Here is a 22,584-nt window from a genome sequence, read left to right on the forward strand (position 1 = left end):
TCTCCTATGTGCCCCAAGCAGTTCATGAGGCTGGCACAGGATGACGGCATCACTTAAAAAGGCCGAGGATGTGTACTGTGTGTCTAGCTGGCTGTCTGGCGCAGGAAGCAGTTAATGTCTTGGTTAGTTTCTGGACCTAGTTTTCCTATAGTCATTATTATAGAGAGTCATAGCTGCCCTTGTACTTTTTCTTTGGGCACATTTTTTTGGGGTGGAAATGCATTATCTGATAGCATGGTCCGAGTCCCTGCGAAGAGAGAACTTGGCCGAAGTTGATGGTGTTTCCTGTGTGGAAAGTGGAACCTGAAAAGCAGAGGCCTTGTTTAGTCACCGGCAGTTTAAAGGTTGGTTCGCTCTTTTCTAGCTCCTCAGTCTTGATCAACCCAGGGATCCTAAGACCCAGAGATTAAGGAGCCTGCCTGGGACCTGGGGTTCCCTGCCCCAATGTTCTGTGAAGACCTCCCCCAAGGTCAGGATGCCCTCTGCTCCGTTGCACAGGTTCTGAACAGCGCCCCGAGCATTGCCCTGTCGGTGCCCCTCTGAGTTTAGGAGCCAGACTGGCCGAGGTTCGGCTCCTACAGTACAGCCTCATTCTGTTTGGCCTGTGATGTCCACCATGTGGGCTCATCATTCTGTGCTGCTGGAGCTCACAGAGAAGCTGGTTCTGGAAGCCAGGCTGCCCCATCCCACTTTCAGACTAAGCACGCTTGGGTGACGTGTCCCCCAAGACCCCTTGTCTGGGCAGGTGTTGACCTCCCAGCTCTGTGATGGGGCGGAGGGGAGAGAAAAGGTGAATAGCTCAAGAGTGGATGCCTTGTGTCATTGCAGACAGTTAGGAGGCAAGCCATTTCCAACAGAAGTGGCTGTCATTTGTCCTGTGATGTAAAAATGCCTACGCCTACCAACCATGGCAATGCAATGCCACGGGAAGGTCACCGTGGAGGGAAAGGTCAATAGGAGCTCCAGCCGAGTGCCTCAGCGTCCCCGCCTGTTTTCTGCTGGGTGCTGTAAGCACAGTTTGGCGATGCTATCTGCTGCTTACACTCATACTTTGCCTTGGTATACACTTAATAAACTCACCCGAGCAAAACCCAAGGACAACTGTTGAAGATCCTTCTCCAGACCATACAACAGACCTTCGTGGTGCCCTTGGCGTCCTGCTCTCCCTGAAGAAGTGCCACCTGCAGGGTTGCTGGGAAGGGCCGATGGGAAAGGGTCTGACTTTGTAGACACGGAGGTTAACTGCTGTCCTACTGGGTCCATCTCACGTTGACCCCTGCACCTCCCAGCTGTGTGACGATTCTCCAGGCCTGGTTTTCTGATTTGTGCACTGGTGTGAGGAGCCGCCTCTCTGAACTGTGCTGAGGACTGCATGAGCCACACAGACGTGCTCAGTACCTCAGTGAGCATGCTCAGTAAAGGGCTGCAGAGCCGCCTGTACCCATCTGTGCACCGTGGTCAAATGTGGTCAGCATCTCACTGCACACCAGAAAGATGCATTTTTGTTATCTGTTAATTAAGAAAAAGCTTGCTGCTGTTATTAATTTTTCTTAAAACTCAACTCAGGTCCCATGTCCTTATATTAGCCAACTGTATATTTCCTGAATAATATTTAATAAATTTCCCTCACTAGTGTAGCTTTACTGTAGCTATTTTAGAGTCATTTTTAAAGCACAAACAAGAGAATTAAACCTGTGATCTATTCAAATGTTGGCATTTTTGTGGTTGCTCTGCTTTTTTTCCTTTCTGTGTACTATTGTGTGTGTGTGTGTGTGCGTGTGCGTGTGCGTGTGCGTGTGTGTGTGTGTGTGTGTGTGTGTGTTTCATACAATCTTTGCTTAGAGCAAGCAGTGGCTTTTACTTGGGTAGTTGGGCTCAGTCAATGGCCCTGAGTCTTGTGGAATGTCCCTGGTGCCCCCAGTACAAATGGGCGAGCGGTGGGACTCCACGCACTGGGCTGTTCCTCTCTGTGGACCTCACAGCTGCTCAGGAGAAGCGGTGCTAATGGCAGGCACAGCAGTCTTCAAACAGAGCGCTTGCCGACTTGAACTCCTGAACTGCCCGGAGCAGTTTGAGCTGGACTCCGTGGGCGGCACGGTAGATGGGTTTAACCCCCAGTTACGCATCCCCCTGCTGTCTCCTTGCTGGGAAAGGGTCTGGAGCCAGGCAGTGTCTGCGCCTCAGAAGGGAGAGGGATCTGAGGGGGAAGGGCTGGCCGCGCTGAGAGGGTGAGGAAGACCTGGCTTCTGCTTCCAACGTGCTGATACCTACCTCAGATTGCAAACCAGATTTCAGGCTCTCCTGAGCTAGGAAATCATTCCAGCAGATCAGGTTTCTCTGAGCTCATCTCTAGGATCAGCTCTGCTTGCATTGCTAAAATATTTAGAGACTACTGGATTCCAGCGACAGCTTCCCCAGCAAGGCTCCAGTGTGCGAGGCTTTGGGTCCCAGGTGCCTCTCACAAGCTAGTGCTGGATGTGGGTCATGATGAAAGCTTTCGCTCCTAATAGAACTCTTCTCCAGGGTCTGTACTACATACATCATATCACATCAGTATGGAGTTGTGTGTGTGTGTGTGGGGGGGGGGATGCTTGTGGAGGTAAGAGATCAATTCCAGTGTCCTCCATCTCTTCAGCACAGGAATTACAAACTGATACCACTATTCCTGGATTCTTTTGTTTTGTTTGTTTGTTTGTTTTTCACATGGGTTCTGGGATTCTAACCTGGCCCTTGTGTTTGCTACTTTATCAACCAAAAAGCTTCCAGTCCTAGGACACTTCTGTTTAATCCAAAGTGACAGGTTCAAAAAAATTTCCCATTGGTCCTAAATCCAAATGCAATCACTTTGCCCATAGAGGAAAAGTCCTGGGCCTTCCTCGGTGTGCCCTGACCTTGCCACTGAGCTGAAGTGAACAACACTAGACACATTAGCCGACTAAAGCCGTCCTCCACCAGAAGGGGCCTGAGAAGGCACAGGCCTAACGTGTTCCTGAGCGGCCTCTCATGCTTCAGTGAGCTATCTGTGGGATGAAACTGTGCTCTGTGTGCATGCATCCATGTGTGGGTACACGTGTGCATGCGTGTGCAGCAGCCGTGGTGGTCATGTTTGTGGTACCCTATTGCTGCTGGTACGGAAGCTGCATAGCTTTAGAATGTAGGCCAGGCAGGAAGAAGGCTGCATGTGTCCCCGTGAACTCATCGGCTGAAGGCTGTTGTTGAATAATTACATGGACGGCTGCCTTCTGAAAGCGGCTACCATTCATGCCTGTGTGGCCAGTGGCTCCTCAGGCCTCTCATAGTTCACAGTTCAGGACAGTGTGGGTAGAATCTCTGGTGTCTGACACCCAGACACAGTTGAGGAGCCTTGGTCCGTGGTCCACCTGTTGCCAACTCTCACTGCCCTTTCTGTTTTTGCAGTTCTCTGCGCTGAAAGAGTTGGCCAGATGACCAGGACATACAATGACATAGATGCTGTCACGAGGCTTCTTGAGGAGGTGAGTGTCCGGGGAAGGGGAAGGGCTGTTTAGAGGGGGTGGATTCTCAGGGGCTCCTTGTCTGTTTCAGGAAGGAATCTCCCATTGGGCCCTTGCAGGATATAATCCAATAGTTTCGTTTTGTTATTTACCTATTCTGAGACAGGCTTTCACTACGTAGCCCTGGCTGGCCTGGAGCTTGCTGTGTAGACCAAGCTGACCTAGAACTCATAGAGATCCGCCTGCCTCTGCCTCCCGCCGTGCCCGGTAGCTCTGTCTTTTCACTAGTGACTATGTGCCTAGGCCTTTGCAGCTGTTGATTTGGGGAACATGTATTAGATTTGTTGATATTGTTCAAAAAGAGAATCTTGTGAAGCCAAGGCTGGCCTCACACTTGCTGTATAGCTGAGGTTGGTCTTGAACCCCTTGTACTCTGACCTCTGACCTCCTAGCCGAGATTACAGGAATGTACCGTCACGGCCCAGCTGGTACTTTAGATTGGGTTGTCCAGCCTTCTGACATTGCAGTATGACATTGCCATACAGGTACATTAGCCCACATCTATAGCTACCCTGGGATGTGTAGTCACTCGGCAGGCTGCAGCTTAGATACCCCTTTCTAGATTTTCAGTGTTATGAATTTATGACACAAAAACACAATGCCATTTAAGTACTCATTGGATCACCCAGTTTCTGATTAGAGAAACCTAAACTGTGCTGGAGAGGAATATGTCCTTACCTGTGGCTTCTGAATGTAGTTCATGCCTTTGCTTAGTTTGGCTGATGGGGCAGAATGCAGTGTCCGTGTGGAAGCACAAAGCAGCAGGCGTGTGATGGCTAACTTTGGGAGGTCACTCTGGTCAGTCAGGCTGCACGCCCTTGAGAGACTGTGATGCTCTCAGTGGTCTCAGTGTTTGTTTTCATTTGGGAGTAGGGGCTGTGACATTCCAAAAGGACACATGGCTACACCCTGTGTATCAGCAGCCAGGGTGAACCTGACTCGGGAAGAAGTGTTGATAATTTTTCCCCACTGTGACCAAACTCGACAGAAACGGCTCAAGCGGGAGGGGCAGAGGCTGTAATTTGTGCTCAGTTTCAAGGAATCTCAGCGCAGCCTGTCAGAGGAAGGTTTGGCTGAGAGGCTTCACCTGTGGAAGCGAGCTGGCTGGCGGTGGTTGTTCATGGGGGTGGCTAGAGCCTAGGCCTAGATTACAACCTTCAAAAGCCAGCTCTTAGTGACCTGCTGCCTCGGGCCAGGCCCTGCCTCCTCAACTTGCTACATCCTCTAAAAACAGTAGCACCAGCTGGGGGGTATGTGTTCAAAACACAAGAGCTGTGGGGGGTGGATCTGTTGTTCAGGTCGGACCCTTACGTGCCTGCCTTTTCCACACTGGTCCTCACCAGAGCTGGGGGGGGGGGGGGGGTCTGTTGTTCAGGTCGGACCCTAACGTGCCTGTCTTTTCGACACTGGTCCTCACCAGAGCCCTGACCTTCAGTGCACAGGCAGCGTGGGGCCGTGTCTTTGGAATCTCAGTGACTCGGTCCCCTTTAGCACCTCCCCAGGAAGAGGGTAGTGTCTTGGGGGAGACCCAGAAGGCACCGTGACTGCTGCAGGTAGTGGCAGATGGGACTGAAACAGGCGGGTCCTGGCGTCACACACCTGGCAGTATGGTGAATTCGGGCTCCTGCAGCCCCCCACTATCTACCCCTCCTGTCTGTCTCTCTCGCCTTGTTCCTTCCTTTAGTGATATTTCCACTTACCCTGGAACACATCTGTTCTACTCTGAAGGAGACAAGAACCCCTCAGCTCCACATAGGTGGCACCAGGGTTAAGACTATGTGACAGTCACTAGGGACAGCGTTTTCAGATGCTGGCTTCCTGCCTTCTGATGACACTACAGTTGCCCCGCCGTCTGATGTGGGCCAGCGGCGGGCCCACTTGGCTGCACATCGGATTTTTTTGGAAATGGCCTTGCTGACCCTTCCCTGTGTGGTTCATTTCTCCAGCAGGGTCACGATGGGGGACATGTTTCTGATATCCGCCCCTAGCCCCAGGTTCTTGCAGCCGCCAGATCTTTGGGGGGATTATCCATCTATACCCTCATCTCTATTCTGGGTCTTGCTGGGGTTGGCCTCACCCTATTCTAGGTCCCTGGCCCCTGCCACCATCCCATACTCTCCATGGTTACCCCGTTCCTGGCCCACAGTTTCTGGGTGGCATTCAGAGGGGCCCACAGTGCACACTCTCAGTCCCCAGTGACTTGCTGTCATCGGAGACACTCCTCCCAACTTGAGATCCCCAGTGCTTCGTGATTTCCCGCTCTCATACTGCAGGCCTGCAGGACCTGCAAGATAGTCTGTGCGCCTGCTCTTGTGATAGTCCTGTGACCTGTGACCTCTTAGAAACCGCCAGGGCAGAGCCCCTGCTGCACAGTTTCACGGACCTCAGTGGGATATCCGTCTCCTGTTGCACTTCTAGGAGTGGCGTTTGACGTGCAGCTAATGTTGTCCTCCTGCTGTTGCATTAATTCTTATTATTATTATTTTATTACTTTAAAAAAATACTAATCCAAATTCCCACTTCCTCCCCTCCTCCCACTCCCCTCCCACTCCCTCCACACACTCTCCCCCCAACCCCCCACAGTCTTAAGAGAGGGCAAGGCACCCTGCCCTGTGGGAAGTCCAAGGCCCTTCCCACTACATCCAGGTTGAGCAAGGTGTACATCCAAAGAGAATAGGATCCCAAAAGGCCAGTACATGCAGTAGAGACAAATCCCAGTGCCATTGTCATTGACCCCTCAGTCTGCCCCAACTGTCAACCACATTCAGAGGGACTAGTTTGATCCCATGCTTGTTCATTCCCAGTCCAGCTGGAGTTGGTGAGCTCCCATTATCTCAGGCACACTGTCTCAGTGGGTGAACCCCTCATGGTCTTGACTTCCCTGCTCATACTCTCCCTCCTTCCGCTCTTCAACTGGACCTTGGGAGCTCAGCCCAGTGCTCTGATGTGGGTCTTTGTCTCTGTTTCCATCTGTTGTTGGACGAAGTTTCTATGGTGATATTTAAGATAATCATCAGTCTGACTACAGGGCAAAGCCAGTTCAGGCACCCTCTCTATTGCTTAGGGTCTTAGCCAGGGTCATCCTTGTGGATTCCTGGGAATTTTTCTAGAGTCAGGTTTCTTGCTAATAGCTCCCTCAATCAAGATATCTCTTTCCTTGCTCTCATATTTGTCCTTTCTCCATCTCAACTATCCCATTCCCTCAAGCTCTCCCCAACCCTCCCCTTCTACCTTCCTCTTCCCCTTCTGCCCTTTCTTCTACCCCTGTCCCCATGCTCCCAAATTTTGTCAGGTGATCTTGTCTGCTTCCAATTTCTAGGTGGATCTATATATGTTTTTCTTTGGGTTCACCTTATTACTTAGCTTTTCTAGGATCACGAACTATAGGCTCAATGTCCTTTGTTTATGGAGAGTATCCACTTATGAGAGAGTACATACCATATTCATATTTTTGGGTCTGAGTTATCTCACTCAGGATAGTGTTTTCTAATTCCATCCATTTGCATGCAAATTTCAAGATGTCATTGTTTTTTACCATTGAGTAGTACTCTAATGTGTAGATGTGCCACACTTTCTTTATCCATTCTTCCATTGAGGGGCATCTAGGTTGTTTCCAGGTTCTGGCTATTACAAATAATGCTGCTATGAACATAGTTGAACAAATGCGTTTGTAGTATGATTGGGCATCTTTTGAGTGTATTCCCAAGAATGGTATTGCTGGATCCTGAGGTAGGTTGACTACCAATTTTCTGAGAAACCGCCACACTGATTTCCAAAGTGGTTACACAAGTTTGCATTCCCACCAGCAATGGATGAGTGTTCCCCTTACTCCGTATTCTCTCCAGCATAAGCTATCATTGGTGTTTTTGATTTTAGCCATTCTGACAGGTGTAAGATGGTATCTCAAAGTTGTTTTGATTTGCATTTCCCTGATAGCTAAGGAAGTTGAACTTGTCCTTAAGTATCTTTTGACCATTTGAAGTTCTTCTGTTGAGAATTCTCCGTTTAGTTCAGTACTCCATTTTTAATTGGGTTATTTAGAATTTTAATGTCTGATTTCTTGAGTTCTTTATATATTCTGGAGGTCAGTCCTTTGATTGATGTGGGGTTGGTGAAGATCTTCTCCCGTTCAGCAGGCTGCCTTTTTGTCTTATTGACAGTGATTCTACGGGCGCTCTTGACAGCAGATGCTGCTAGAGTAGAGGGCCCGGTCCCAAGATCCCAAAGGCTTCCTCCCTGCTCATAACCACTCCCTCCCGGATGGGACTCAGCTTCTTTGCCTGTTGTCTTTGCTGTTCTTGAGTCTCTGGTAATACCGCCTGTTGATTGCTAGGAGGACATTTCCACTTTCAGAGTCTCCTGGGCCCTGCTGCCCTGCTGTCCTGCTGCCCTGGGCATCTATCGCCCTATCTATAGAGATGTGGTACATCCTTGGCTGTGGTGCATCTGAGGTCTCACTGTGGGGTGTTCCATGGGGTACTGCCCTCCTCTCTGCTGTGACAGCCAAAGGCCACTTCCAGAGGACCTGGGTATCTTGTCCTTTGTGCAGAGGCCCTGTGTGAAGAACTCTCTTTTTGGCCAGGCTTGGTAGTGAAGGCCTGTGATCTCAGCACTGGGAAGGCCCAGATAGAGGAGGGTAAGGAGTTCAAGGTCATCTTCAGCTACCTAGTGAGTTTGAGGCTAGACTGGGCTACAGGAAACTCTCAAACAAATTTTCTTTAAAAGAATTTACTTTTCCCTGGTTAATTTTCTGACTAAGCATGGCTGTATAAAATATGAGCCCACCTTTAGAAGTATTTGAATTAGAGAGAAGAATGTCATATCTCATTGGGGCAGTTTCTCCCCGTGGCTCCCCTTAGTGCCTTCCTGCTTTATTTTGATGGGCATTCACGTCTGCACCCCTGTGTTCTATAAATAGCAACTGCCCCCTTTGTCCTTGCTCCTGATGAGACATCACAGGGAAGTCCCCGCCTTCCTCTGGACCTGGGCGTCTTAGAGTCTGACTGCCACCACCAGTCATGTGACAGTCACCCCAGGCTGTTCCTGCTGGGCTCCGCGCCTCTGTTCAGGAAGCTGCTTTGCACACCTGACCTGCCGTGTTCAGGGGTGCACAGGGTTTGCCCAGGCTGTACAAGCGCAGCTGCAAGCTGTGTGTCTGTCAGTGTCTGTGTTGTGTGTCTATCTGTGGATGTGTGTGTATGTGAGTTGGGGAGGCTCCTTACTGGAAGGAGATCCTGAAGCTTGTCCTGACGGGCTGGCTGTATTAGGAATGTCCCTGAACCGTCTCTGCCCCAGGAGCAGCGCGCTTCCCAGTGGCCTGTAGGTTTTCTTTTTATCCTGAAACTGGTGAATGGGATGAGTCACTGCGAAGCGTGGGCGCTGGCTAAGCCTGCAGGGAGAGTGCCAGCCAGCCGCTGTGTGGTGCTAACCAGCGCCAGGGTCAGGTTGTGGGCTTTCAAACTACCTTGATTCATTTCTCAGAGAATAAAGAACTACATTTTGACTGGCTTGTTCCAGGGCCTGAGTTAGCTGTTTATAGTCTCCAGTTGTCACCAAGGTTAAAGTCAAGCCCTTTTTCCTGGCTGTTTTCTTGATTTTAGAACTAAATGTTTAGGAAGTGACTCCTTACCCCCCCTCCACACACACACCGCTACACGCCCATGTACACACTCTCACACATTCACCCCTGCACACACATGTATGCACACCCATACCCTGTCTCTAAACAACAATAACAGACACCCAAAGACAAGCTGGACAAGAAGACTGGAGGTGGACTGCAGCTTCAGGTGTTCCTGTCACCCAGGGGCAGTTCTCTGTCCCTTGCTTTTCAGCCTGCAGACAGCGTGCCCTGGGTAATTACCATACAGATTAGATTTCCAGTGTAGGCCTGTGATGGCTGCTCTCCTCAGGGTGGAGAGCAAGAGGACAGAGGCCCTCGGTGTGAGGTGTGGTCAGTGGGGCAAAGGCTTCCAGTGTGAGCTCACTGCCCTCTTGTTCTCTGTCCTCATCTCTCCTAGGCGCCAACCCTCTCTGTCCCTTGGGAAGCCTTGTCCTTCGTGTCCTCCAGTGCTCCTTGCATTTCTGCCTGCCGTGCTCCCTGCCCCACTGCCTGCCGTGCTCCCTGCCCCACTGCCTGTAGTGCTCCCTGCCCCACTGCCTGCCGTGCTCCCTGCCCCACTGCCTGCCGTGCTCCCTGCCCCACTGCCTGTAGTGCTCCCTGCCCCACTGCCTGTAGTGCTCCCTGCCCCACTGCCTGTAGTGCTCCCTGCCCCACTGCCTGTAGTGCTCCCTGCCCCACTGCCTGTAGTGCTCCCTGCCCCACTGCCTGTAGTGCTTCCTGCCCCACTGCCTGTAGTGCTTCCTGCCCCAGTACCTGTAGTGCTCCCTGCCCCACTGCCTGCTGTGCTCCCTGCTCCACTGCCTGTAGTGCTCCCTGCCCCACTGCCTGTAGTGCTCCCTGCCCCACTGCCTGCCGTGCTCCCTGCCCCACTGCCTGTAGTGCTCCCTGCCCCACTGCCTGTAGTGCTCCCTGCTCCACTGCCTGTAGTGCTCCCCACTTCACTGCCTGTAGTGCTCCCCACTTCACTGCCTGCCGTGCTCCCCGCTCCACTGCCTGCTGTGCTCCTTTCATTGAGGATTCACATCTGTGCTTGTAGGAAGTTTGCAGCTTGGGTGGGGTGAGGGTGATGAGGAATGGGGTCACGAAGGGAGTATAAGGAGTTCTCAGCACCCGCTGACCATCCCGTCTGGGCTGGGCAGTTGTCCTATCAGAGAATTTAGCAGGCCTGAGTTGGACTTAGGGAGGCCACACTTCTGTGGAGAAGTGGACATTGTGGTTGCGGCTTTAGCTGCCAGCAAGAGGGCTGAAGCCATTCTGATTTATGCTCCTCTTGAGTCTGCCTCAAGGGACTCAGCTCTGGGCTGAGTCTGGGTCACACATCCTCCATGTCCTTCCCTCAGCTAAGCGAAGCCCTGAGTCTGAGAGATGACAGGGAGTGAGGAATCTTCTCATCTCCCAGTGGCCCCTGTGTGGCAGGGCTGAGCCTGTCTGATTGGCTGGGCTGTCACTGTGTCCCTTGGCCACGAGGAAGCCAGGTAGGGGAGCGTATAGGGCGTTTGTGGCTCAGCTTCCATACACGTATGACCAAGCTTGAGCATGAAATGCTGCTGGAACTGGGGGGGGGACGTTTTGATATTTTATTTTTGAGTCATTGTTTTTCATTTAAAGCAGTGTGAGGAGTCAGTCTGCATGCTCTGTTTTCAGTGTGAGGCTTAGAGTCCGTCCGAGTCTCTCAGGAGCAGGTCACACTAGGCCTCTAACTGCGGCCTGCTCCTCTCAAAACAGAGTTAGAAAGTTAACAAATAACCCCCTTTGTGATGAGCATTTTCTTTTTCTTTTTTTTTTAAAAAAAAAGGCTTTTTTTTAAAGTAACAAATGTACTTTTAATTGATTTCAGGTAAAAACTACACAGGGAGGAGGATCAGCGATTAATTCTGGCCCTAATTTATCAGAACCGTATCATCTACATTAGGAAAAAAAACAAGGCATTATGTTGTCACAGGTCACACGTGTGGCTGGCCACCAAATCTGGTCTTCTATATCCCGTATTTCTTCTTTAGCTCTTCCACTTTTTCCACGTAGGTTATCATGGCACTTTCCTTGGAAGTTCCTTTCAGCTTATTCCAGGAATCCCACTTGGCCTTGCCTTTGAGGTCCAAAAGCCCTGGCCGATCTGTATTTACGTCGCCCACAGTGGCTTGTTTGAAGTGGCTATAGATGAAGAGCATCTCTTCATCACTTGGCTGAGTCTTGAGGCGCTTCACCTCCTCGGCAGCTTTGTCGAATTCAGCCTGAGACGTGCTGGCAAGGTGACCTGCATGGCGAAAGCGTGGGAGCAAGTGCAGGCAGGCGGAACTCAAGTTCCTGAGTACCAGAAAGGCTTATTTTTATGTGTGTGTTGTGCCTGTCTGTGCACTGTGCCTGGTGCCCACAGAGGCCAGAAGAGAGCGTCGGATCCCCTGGGACAGGAGTTCCAAAAGGTTGTGGGCAGCCATGTGAGTGCAGGGACCCGAACCCGGACTCTCTGGAAGAGCAGAGCAGTCAGTGCTTTTTTTTTTTTTTTTTTTTTTTTTGGTTTTTTTTTGGTTTTTTTTTGGTTTTTTGTTTCGAGCAGGGTTTCTCTGCAGCTTTAAAGCCTGTCCTGGAACTAGCTCTTGTAGACCAGGCTGGTCTCGAACTCACAGAGATCCGCCTGCCTCTGCCTCCCGAGTGCTGGGATTAAAGGCGTGTGCCACCACGGCCCGGCCAGTCAGTGCTCTTAATACATTCTGCTACATGACTGAGCCCGGGGTCAGAAAAATGGGGGGGGGGCATCTCAAACTCCAAATTTTTCATTACATAAGGCCAGGTGACCCAGACCAGTGAGTTGGGGGAATTTGCAAAAAAGTCCCAGTTTATGGGAGAAGAGGACAGGAATTTCTCATAATCCAGAATTGTAAAAATGATTGATTTGCACCAAATCAGCACACTGTCCATGTTTGTCTTGCTCCATGCTGGTGTCCCTATCTGTATAATGGTGTGCGAGAAACTGATCCATTTTCTCTATTATCTCTTGAACCTTTATTATCTTATTTCCAATGAACAGTTTCTCTGCATTTTGAAAATTCTCCTCTAAAAATAAAGTTAAATAAAATTCAAATAAGAAAGTGAAACAAGCAGAACAGATGCAATTGCATCTGAGTTACTTTACACATTTTCATTTCATGGTCAGAGTGAAGGTCGCAATGTATTCTCATGTAGTCCCGCCTGATGAGAGCTAAAGAGGCCTGCCTTCCTATGTCAGCCCTTTGCTCTATTGAGGACCACCCACACACCTACCCATCCATCTATCCACCCACCCATCCATCCGTCGACACCCCCACCCTGTCCATACATTTATTGATTCATGTATCTACCATCCACTCATCCACCCACCTACCCACCCACCCATCCACCCACCCACTCACCTATCCATCCACCCACCCACCCACCCATCCATCCACCCACCCACCCATCCATCCATCCACCCACCCACCCATCCACTCACCCATCCACCCACCCACCCACCCACCCACCCACCTACCCATCCACCCATCCACCCACCCACCCACTCACCTATCCATCCACCCACCCACCCACCCACCCACCCATCCACACTCCCGTCCATCCATCCACCTGTCCATCCATCCAAGTCAATGTCCTGGCTCTCAAGTGGGGGAAGTGTTATCAGTGACTAAACAAATAATTTTTCATTCCGTGTCCTTGGTTTCCATCCACTCTTCCTGTACACATTGTACGACTTTGGTCATCTTGATTAGGCACCAGATACCTGATGGAGAGTTATTAATTATCCCACAGTTTGGGGGTACACCCATCTGACACTGAGTCCTCTTGGCTCCCCCAGGACGCATAAGGTTAAGACTCCATTCTCCCTCTTGTCCATCACAGAAAGAGCGGGATTTGGAGTTGGCCGCGCGGATTGGCCAGTCATTGTTGAAGAAGAACAAGACCCTAACTGAGAGGAACGAACTACTGGAAGAGCAGGTGGAACACATCCGGGAGGAGGTGAGGACCCAGCCTGGGAGTTGTCGGGAGGGGTGGGAGCATATGTGCAGGCATAGGAATGGCTTAGTCTTCAGAGAGCCCGGACTCTTAAGTGTAAACCCCCAATGCTGGGAGGAAGCACACACTGCCATAGAGCGAGCAGGTGAGGAGCCAGTGGCTCTTACACCACTCACTCCTTACACTGATATAACAGTGTAAGTGTGAGAACAGTGCACACCACAGCCTGCAGTTTCCATTGTACACACAACCGTGTAAGTGTGAGAACAGTGCACACCCCAGCCTGCGGTTTCCATTGTACACACAACCTTGTAAGTGTGAGAACAGTGCACACCCCAGCCTGCGGTTTCCATTGTACACACAACCGTGTAAGTGTGAGAACAGTGCACACCACAGCCTGCGGTTTCCATTGTACACACAACCGTGTAAGTGTGAGAACAGTGCACACCACAGCCTGCGGTTTCCATTGTACACACAACCGTGTAAGTGTGAGAACAGTGCACACCACAGCCTGCGGTTTCCATTGTACACACAACCGTGTAAGTGTGAGAACAGTGCACACCACAGCCTGCGGTTTCCATTGTACACACAACCGTGTGAGAACAGTGCACACCACAGCCTGCGGTTTCCATTGCACAAACTCACTGCTTTCATCTTAACTCACGGCTGTCAGGGAGAGGGGACAGACTGTCTCCGCATCCCCAAAGGGAACCTACAGTCACGAGGTGTAGAATTATTAATAAAAACCCAGAGATAGACTTTGGGGTTCAGCCTGCAGATCAGAAAAGCAAAACAGCCAGTCACTGGCTCTTACCTCTGCCTCAGTCTGAAATGGTGATCCTGCCTATAGGAATCTCAGAGTGAGTCTGTGTGTGAGACCTGTCTCCTCCTGTCTATATTCCTCTCTAGGGCTGGGATTAGAGCTGTGTACCACCGCCGCCTGGTTTCTATGGCAACCAGTGTGGCTACTGGAATTAAAGGTGTGTGTCACCGCTGCCTGGTCTGTAAGGCTGACCAGTGGGGCTGTTTTACTCTCTGAACTTCAGGCCAGCTTTATTTATTGAAATACAAATGAAATATCACTGCAAGGAGGACGGATGCTCCTTTCCTGGACTGAGGTGTGGACTGCGTGGGGACTGTTAGATCAGATGGAGCTGAAGGAACGGGTCCTGGGCTTAGAGCCCAGCATCCTCTGTGGCTCCTCTCCCCTCGGCCTGTTTTCCTCACAGTAAATTTTAGCCCTGAGGACTCCTTCTCACCCTTTCTCCCTGTCCCGCAGTGACTTCCTCGGTGGGAAAGGGTGCTGTGCTTTTCCTTGACCTACAGTGTAGCCAGTCCTTTTTTCTTTTTCTCATTAAAGCTATTTCTAGGTTGAATTTACTGTTTTAAGTCAACCTGTAAGAAAGGGTCTCATCCCCAGCTTGCTGTCTGAGATGGTAATGCTGTAGTATTGGGGACATGAAGGTATTCTTGCCTTCACTGGCCCAGATGGGCTAGGATGTCCTTCTGAGCAGAGGGACATGCCACCTAGGATTCTCCCACTGGCCTCCTCCCATGGCCATCTGTGTGAACCCCCCTCGGCCTGCATGAAGGATGTCCCAGCCTGTAGGATGCAGATGCCCTGCTTCCTGGGAGAAACTCTGAATGGGAAAACTCTGAGGCCATGCTTCTCTTTGGAGAATTATTGAGTGATCCCTCTAGGTAGGAGAGCCCTTATACAGTATATAATCCAAGTAGATCCTCCAAGAAGACAGAGTCCACTCCCTGTGTGGTGTAGGAAAGCTGGAACAAGCCCCAAGCTGCATCAGAAAACAGACTTCCCATTCTCCTTCATGGCCCTGGTCCTGTGTTTATCAGTATTGGGTGCTGGACGGGTGGAAGAGAAGTTTCACAGTATCCACTGCGTATCTGAAAGCCTTGAGCCCGCATCAGCAACATTTGCAAAGTCCCCTCAGCAGTCAGCAGCTTGGCTTCCCTCCCGGCTCATCGTTTCCTCCCATACTCCAAGTTTCTGCCTGGTAACCATTGTGTGCAGAGTAGTACCTGACCAGCTTGGCCAGGGACACTGTGAGGTGTGCTGGTCACACGGACGAGCTGTGGTTTCCTGGTCACACGGAGGAGCTGTGGTTTCCTAAGTGGCAGCCCACCTGGAGTGGGCATGTGCTCAGATCTGCTCTGAGAGGGCATCTGACAAAACCAGTGGCCTCTCTGGTTTGTATTATGGCTCATTGTTTTAGCCACTTGTCCAGCTGGTCATCTGGCCACTTCCAAAGCCAATAGACAGTCTCACCCCCACCCCGGTGATCATTCCAGAACCTTCTGCTCCTCTATCTGCTCTTCTAAATAAATATGATGAGCATAGAGTTTCCCACTTAGACAGCCATCCAGACGGCCACCTAGGCGTCCAGCCAGACGCCCACCTAGACGGCATTGATTAGGTTTTTGTTAAATGGGGTCAAACTTAATGCCTTGAAATTTCAAGTAGTGAATCAGTCCCCATGTGGGAAGTCATGCCTCACCAGGAAGTGTCTGAGCACAGAAGGGACATTGCCACCTTCCAGAAAGCTTCAGCCCTCTCTTTCCTGTCCACATAGGTGTCTCAGCTCCGACACGAGCTGTCAATGAAGGATGAGCTGCTCCAGTTCTACACCAGCGCGGCCGAGGAGAGTGAGCCCGAGTCCGTCTGCTCCACCCCGTAAGTCACCAGCACGGTCCCTGGAGCCCGAGGCAGATGTCCGTGGAGGCCTCTAGGCAGGGTCACCAGCAGCTTGGCTTCCCCTTCAAAGGCCTCAGATGCAGCCTTCTCACGCTTCAGTGGGAGCTGCAGGGCAGAGAGCTCTGTCTCCTTACAGGCTCCATTGCTGGCTTGTCAGAGCAGCCATGTGCCCTAGCACATCCCTGGGAACAGAGCAGACTAACACACAGATCCTGGAGCCTCCAGTCCATGGGACAGAAGGCCTGGGTGCTTCTCTGAGAGTCCGCAGACCCTCACTTTGGGTTCCCAGCTCTGTTGTGACTTCACCCTCTCCTCACTGCAGAATGGAGCTGCTAAGAATGCTCAGGTCTCAGGGTCAAGAGACCCGAGTTTATACACGCGGCCTACATAGAGCGCTTACTTTTGGATTTAATTAATTTATCTGTATACATTGGGGGATGTCACAGACCGTGACTTATGGCTTGCATGTGGAGCTTTGAGGAGTCAATTTTCCCCTTCCCCCATGTTGGTCTTGGTCCCGGGCATTGGACCATCTCACCGTCCCGTAAAACATCCCTTGTGACTGTGTGCATCTTAAGAGTTACACAAACCCTCAGAGTTGCATTGGTTAAATGAAGCCAACCCCCCACCCCACTGAGCTCCTGCACCTTTGGGGTGCCCCTCCTGGTCTCCCCCCTGACGCAGTGCGCTTCTCTCCCAGACTGAAGAGGAACGAGTCATCCTCCTCCGTCCAGAGCTACTTCCACCTGGACTCCCTGCAGAAGAAGCTGAAGGACCTCGAAGAGGAGAACGTTGTGCTTCGATCTGAGGTGACTCGCACCCCGTGCTGTTGTTCCCTTGGAAGGGTGGGGTGTCTCCCTGGCAGCAGAAGTTGCGGTGGCAGTACCATCTGCACAACTCCTGCCTGAGCTTATCCTCCCCAGCCAGGGTGTCCTGAGGCAGGCTCGGCCGTGTCCTCCCCAGCCAGGGTGTCCTGAGGCAGGCTCGGCCATGTTCTCCCCAGCCGGGGTGTCCTGAGTCAGGCTCGGCCGTGTCCTCCCCAGCCAGGGTGTCCTGAGGCAGGCTTGGCTGCATGTGGGTGTTGCTTCTGGGCTGGGTGAAGAGTGAGGAGTACAGGCCTTTCCCCAGGCTTCAATAATAGAACCTGAGCAAGGGCCTGAAGGCTGGACTGACACCAGCTGTTCCATTACGAGGCCCATATTTGCTCCAAGAAGACCATGTACCAGAACGTGGAGACGGGGTTTTACATTGAGAAAGGCTGAGCCGAGGCAGCCTGTAAGGAGAGGAAGGAGCTGTGCCAGGCACCGTCTGTGTTATTGCTGCTGCTATGGTTGTTGTTGTGAATGTGGTTAGTCTTCACAACAAGGCCAGGAGCTGGTTACTCTGAATCCCGTTTGCACCAGGCTGCAGGGCGTTTGAAGATGTCAGGGTTAATGATGACAGAGGCCGGATTTGTGCCCCCGGCTCGAAGCTCAGCTTTTTCTCCTCTAAAACCTCTGAGGAGACCAGATCTGCTGCTTTCTGTCTTACTTAGCATTGGGCTCATCTGCAGGCAAGAGAGGACACCACCCTGTCTGCCAGGCCCTTGTCTGTCAGATTGGAACCGTGAGCCTCCCTAAACTGGCTCCAGACTCCCCAGAGCCCCTCCAGAGGGGCAGGCCATCTCCACACGCTGGAAAGAACTTCCTGTCTGGACCTTATAAGGAACTCTTGCATGACCTGTCCTTGTAGACCCCACACCTGCCAGCCCTTTATTTCTTGCAAATGGGAACTATGAAGCAGGACAACCAATAAGGTCACCCCGGTTTAGTCTGCTACCCCATGGCTCTGAGGCTCTGAATGCTGAGCCCATGCCTTTCAGCTGCAGTCTCCTGGCATCTGGTCCAGGGGACTGCCCCGGTCCGAGGCACCCAGCCCCTCTCTCCCAAGAGCTAGCTGAAAGACTCTGATTCAGGTATGGATTCCCGGTGGCCCATGTCTGCCCACAGAATTTTCATGTCTGCCTGTGGCCCTAGCCCTTGGAGCCACCTGTCATTACCTCCTTCACTGAGCATTTACATAGCCGGCTAGACCATTCTCTTCCCTTGTGTTCAGGCTGAGCAAACTATCTAGTATGAATAGTTAGTTATGTGCTCTCTCTCTTGTGTGTGTGTGTGTCTCACATTTGTTTTGAGACAAGGTCTCACTGTGTAGCTCTGACTGTCCTGCTGAACACACACAAGCAAGCAGCAAACCAACACGCCTTGGCCTTGCAGGGGAGCGCTTGTGCTCACTTCTCTGTGCAGCGCCCTCTGGAGGCCTTGCAGTGGAGCATGAGCAGTGGAGTTGCTCATGTCTCTGCAACGCCCTCTGGTGGTCCGTAGCCTTCAGGTCTCTCCTTTGGGAACATTCCCATGACCTCGGCAGAGATTGCCTATGAGGTGTCTGTCTTGGACCGGGCGATGGTGGCAGGCGCAGAGAAATTGAAGGGGAGCATCCCAGAAACTGGGCTTGCCCAGCTCTGTGCATGGCCCCGGTCCACCTGCCAGTCCTGATTGTGTGATCTGTTCCCTGACTGAGCCTCCTTCCATAGGCCTGCCAGCTGAAGACGGAGACCATCACCTACGAGGAGAAGGAACAGCAGCTGGTGAACGACTGCGTGAAGGAGCTGAGTATGTCTGCCCCTCCCGCCTCTCTCCTCTTCTCAGATGCTCCCATCCCCGTCCCCACCAGCCCATTGCTCAGTGGCTTTTCTCTGAAAGCGGGAGGCCTCTGCCAGACTGTGTGGCAAGCTTTGCCCCATTTGTGAATCGAGAGCCATGTTCACAATGAAGAGGATATTTAATTTTAATGTGGACTTTGTATTGGAATATTGGAATTATTGATACTCAGGTTAGGCCCAAATCAGTGGTTTGATTTGGAAAAGGAAGGGCAGAGTTCTCAGCTTTGCTATTCAAATCAGTGATGTTCCCCATCCCTCTGGTGTAAGTTTCCAGGTAAGCTAAGAGAAAGGGCATTTCGGTGAAATGAAACACAGTCCACATTCACGTATAGTAAAATGGGCTTCCATGCCCCACAGAGTGTCTGTCATGGTGTGGATCTGTTCATGGTGGAATGTTGGAGTTCAGCCAAGTGCAGTGTGTGCCACTTCCAGCTCCCTCCTGGGGCCGGCCTGACCTGCTTTGGGGACAGCCTTCATCATTAGAGTCAGCCATTCTAGGAGGGACGGCCCACGTGAAGGCTGGGCCCTTCTCTTTGTAGCCCGAAGGAGCCACATCACCACTTGGAAAGATGCCCACTGTGACTCCCTTCGTGCCCATCTCTATTCCTCCCCGTTAAGAACGTGCTCACTCTGCTCTGGGTGTGCGTTTCCAACACAGCCACACGCTTGTCATTCCTTCGTTACAGGGGACGCCAACGTCCAGATTGCCAGCATCTCCGAGGAGCTGGCCAAGAAGACGGAAGATGCCGCTCGCCAGCAGGAGGAGATCACGCACCTGCTGTCGCAGATCGTGGACCTACAGAAGAAGGCAAAAGCTGTAAGGCTTCTGTGTCCTGGCTGCATGACAGTGGCCAGGCTGAGATGGCGCTAGTGGCTACTGGAGAGGGTGGTTCTCTACCTGAGCCACGCCTATGGTTCTTCTGGCTTACTGGGCTCAGGAACCGACCCCACTGCCCCGAATCAGCAGAGGCTTTATGATCTGTAAATTAGTGACCTACATAAAGCAGTGCCATCGATGTGGAGTCTTGGGCTTTATCTTACAAATCATGGCACACACTGTTGGTTTTTACTCCTCCCATCAGATGTAGTCCATGGGAGAACGGTGTGCCTGCCTGATTGATTGGTTTCCTGTGTGGAGCTTTGATTGGAAGGAGGAGAGGAAATGCCGCTGATGAGGAGAGGAAGAAGAAGAGACAGAAAGGGGAAAGGAGAGGACCAGCTCCAGAGAGCAGCCATGCTCTGGAGGTGGGGGTTGGACCATGGAGAATAGATAAGCAAAGAAGAAAGATTTTGCCTTCAAAGTTACATGAAAGGGGACCTGCTGCCAAGCTGACAGCCTGAGTTCCATCTCCAGAGAACCAATCCACATAAGTTGGCCCCTGACCTCCACGCTATAGGCAGACACACACACACACACACACACACACACACACACACACGCACGTGCACCCCCCCCCCCATGAAAACATTTTATAAGGACAGTATCTTTTTAAATCATATGAAAGACGATGTTCTGCTCCAGGGTCAGGTGCACGCTCCTCTGTGGACAAAACTCTCACAGACAGGGCTGTTGACAGGTAACCAGGTGCCTAACCCTCACAGACAGGGCTGTTGACAGGTAACCAGGTGCTGAACTCTTACAGACAGGGCTGTTGGGACAGGTAAGCAGGTGCCTAACCCTCACAGACAGGGCTGTTCGCAGGTAACCAGGTGGCAGAACTGTTGACAGGTAACCAGAAGGGAAAGCTGGGCTCCTCTGCATGTCTTAACAGAGGTGACTTCTCTTTACCATGTTTAGTGTGCGGTGGAAAATGAGGAGCTCGTCCAGCACCTAGGCGCTGCCAAGGATGCCCAGCGGCAACTCACAGCAGAGGTAGGTGCCCCGCCTGCATGCTCTAGGGCCTCGGGTTCCAGTGAAGGCATAGTCATTGCCCACAATCATTCCCCTCAAAGCAAACATTTTAATATCAAATTAGCATGATACTGTTTTACCTGGGTTCTATGCCTACTGCCTCTTGTGGGTCTTATCAGCCAAGGAGGCTGGATTCAGTGCTAGCTCAGGGCTTGGCATATTCTAATTCCTGACAGACACCAAGTAGGTGAATAAAATAACCACAGACACGGGTGAAGAGCTCTTCAAAGATATGTCTTGAATGTGGGCATTATGGCACATGCCTGCAATCCCAGTCCATGAGTGGTTGAGGCAGGAGGATTGCTATGAGTTTAGGCCAGCGTAGGCTACACAGAAAGCCCCTGTATCAAACAGAAATGAAAGATGCAGCCAGAAACTAGGGTAACCGGTTTGCCCTTTTCCAGCTAGTGTCTATCCGCTTGCCCACTGTGAGATCTAGAAACCTTTCTTGGGTGGAAGGCAAAGCCAGCCTTGTGGGTCCAGCCTGCTTTGCCGTGGTTCCATGAGGTGCTGGTTAGATGGCTGTGGGACTGGGGGTGTGTCACACCGGGGTGCTCACCCTCTGCCTTCTGCAGTTGCGGGAGCTGGAGGACAAGTACGCAGAGTGCATGGAGATGCTTCACGAGGCACAGGAAGAGCTGAAGAACCTTCGGAACAAGACGATGCCCAACACCACGTCCCGGCGCTACCACTCACTGGGCCTGTTCCCCATGGTAAGTGGGTTCATTGCCGGGGCTTTGTGTCCCTTGCTGACCACTGGGCATGCATCTGTCCTGTTTGGACCTGGGCCTGCCCAGCTGGAAGCTTCCTAATTCCCTAGAACTGACTCTTTATCGTCATCTGTTCTGTCTACTCCTGCTGTTAAGGGATAATTTCCCTAATTCCCTAGGACTGGCCCTTTATAATTTTATGGGGAATTTGGTTTAGTTAGATGGTACTATGGCTGCTATTTCTGTGTGTACTGTTGTGCCCTGAAGCCCCTTCCCCAAGTCTCAAAGAGCCTGCACTTTTCCTGGTTTGTGTGTGTGTTTTAACCCTTCTCTTATTTCTTTAGTCCTGACTTGCTTAATTTCAGGGCTTCAAAGGGAGCATGAAAGACAAAGGGGCCCTCCAGTTAGACCTCCCGTGGACACTGGGCCACACGAGAGTTGGGCCTCTTAGCCAGTTGTTTCCCTGTGACATCTGCTTGCAAGGAAGCAAGCTTGCCCATTCTGTCTTCTAGCAGACCGTAGCGTCTGGAAGAGGGACCACGCATTAACTGCGTCCCGCAGTACTATGCATGTTTGCACATGGCTGTGTAGAGCTGTACCACTCAGCAGGGACCGCATGGTGGGTGACAGACAGATGGCTCGAGAACAGGCCTCCGAGAGCTCCTGTATATTCAGGCTTTTTTCCAGTGGTCTGGCAGAAAAACAAATTCTCTCTTAGGCGAGAAGAGTCATTTTTTTTTATTTTAAAATGTTTATTTATTGTCATCGTGTTTGTGGGTGATGGTGGGAGAGGGAGCATAGTATATGGTACATGTGTGGAGGTCAAAGGGTAACTCTGCAGTAGGTTCTCTTCTTCCACCTTGACATGGGCCCCAGGGATTAACCCTAGCTTAGCCATCTCTGCCGAGAGGGGATTTATGGAGGAAGCTCTTGCTGCGATACTTTGCTGGAAAGTCTGTTTCTGTTCACCCCAGAGAGGGCAGGCACAGCTCAGAGGGACAGTTCTGCCAAGTCCAGCTCAGAGAACCGAGGACTTTACTGGGTAAATCAGTGGAGCATGACTGAGGGCTTAAAGCTATCTTGCAAAACCAGGGCTGGGGAGATGGCTCAGCATGTAAAAACACTGACCGTGCAAGCCTCCTCAACTGAGTTTGGTTTCCAGAAACCACATGAAAACAGGACCTGGTGGTGTTACGTCTGTAATTCTGAATTCGTTGTTATGAGATGGGAGGTGGAGACGGGATAATTGGCTAGACGTTTACAGGCCTGCAGTACACTGAGAAGTGGCAGGAATAAGAAGGATCCCCATCTCAACAAGGCACAAGGGAAGAACTCACCCTCAAAAGTTGTCTTTTGACCTCAGCGAGTATACCATGGCACACAAGTATACCGCGGCACCCGAGTATAC

At 51.4% G+C, this 22,584-nt stretch overlaps 2 protein-coding genes across 8 annotated transcripts in view; one reads left to right on the forward strand and one right to left on the reverse strand.

Annotated features, from left to right (window-relative positions):
- Positions 1-22,584, forward strand: part of Trak1 (trafficking kinesin protein 1) — a 105,254-nt gene that overhangs the window by 60,261 nt on the left and 22,409 nt on the right. For all 7 annotated transcript variants that reach the window (XM_038322408.1, XM_038322407.1, XM_038322406.1 and 4 more), the window contains exons 3-10: positions 3,418-3,494; positions 13,024-13,140; positions 15,732-15,832; positions 16,554-16,662; positions 18,426-18,504; positions 19,241-19,371; positions 20,353-20,427; positions 21,042-21,179. In XM_038322408.1, the coding sequence (XP_038178336.1) occupies positions 3,444-3,494; positions 13,024-13,140; positions 15,732-15,832; positions 16,554-16,662; positions 18,426-18,504; positions 19,241-19,371; positions 20,353-20,427; positions 21,042-21,179 (801 nt within the window). In that variant the 5' untranslated portion in view covers positions 3,418-3,443. The remainder of the gene's footprint in view (positions 1-3,417; positions 3,495-13,023; positions 13,141-15,731; positions 15,833-16,553; positions 16,663-18,425; positions 18,505-19,240; positions 19,372-20,352; positions 20,428-21,041; positions 21,180-22,584) is intronic.
- Positions 10,954-11,407, reverse strand: LOC119809537 (acyl-CoA-binding protein-like). The gene has a single exon (XM_038322409.1). The coding sequence runs from the start codon at positions 11,322-11,324 to the stop codon at positions 11,133-11,135; it is 192 nt and encodes a 63-aa protein (XP_038178337.1). The 5' UTR covers positions 11,325-11,407; the 3' UTR covers positions 10,954-11,132.

This window comes from Arvicola amphibius, chromosome 3 (genome assembly GCF_903992535.2).
Source record: "Arvicola amphibius chromosome 3, mArvAmp1.2, whole genome shotgun sequence".
NCBI lineage: Eukaryota > Metazoa > Chordata > Mammalia > Rodentia > Cricetidae > Arvicola > Arvicola amphibius.

Excerpts from the sequence above, each read along its gene's own strand:
- LOC119809537 (XM_038322409.1), bottom strand. The coding sequence starts at position 11,324 with ATGCTCTTCATCTATAGCCACTTCAAACAAGCCACTGTGGGCGACGTA.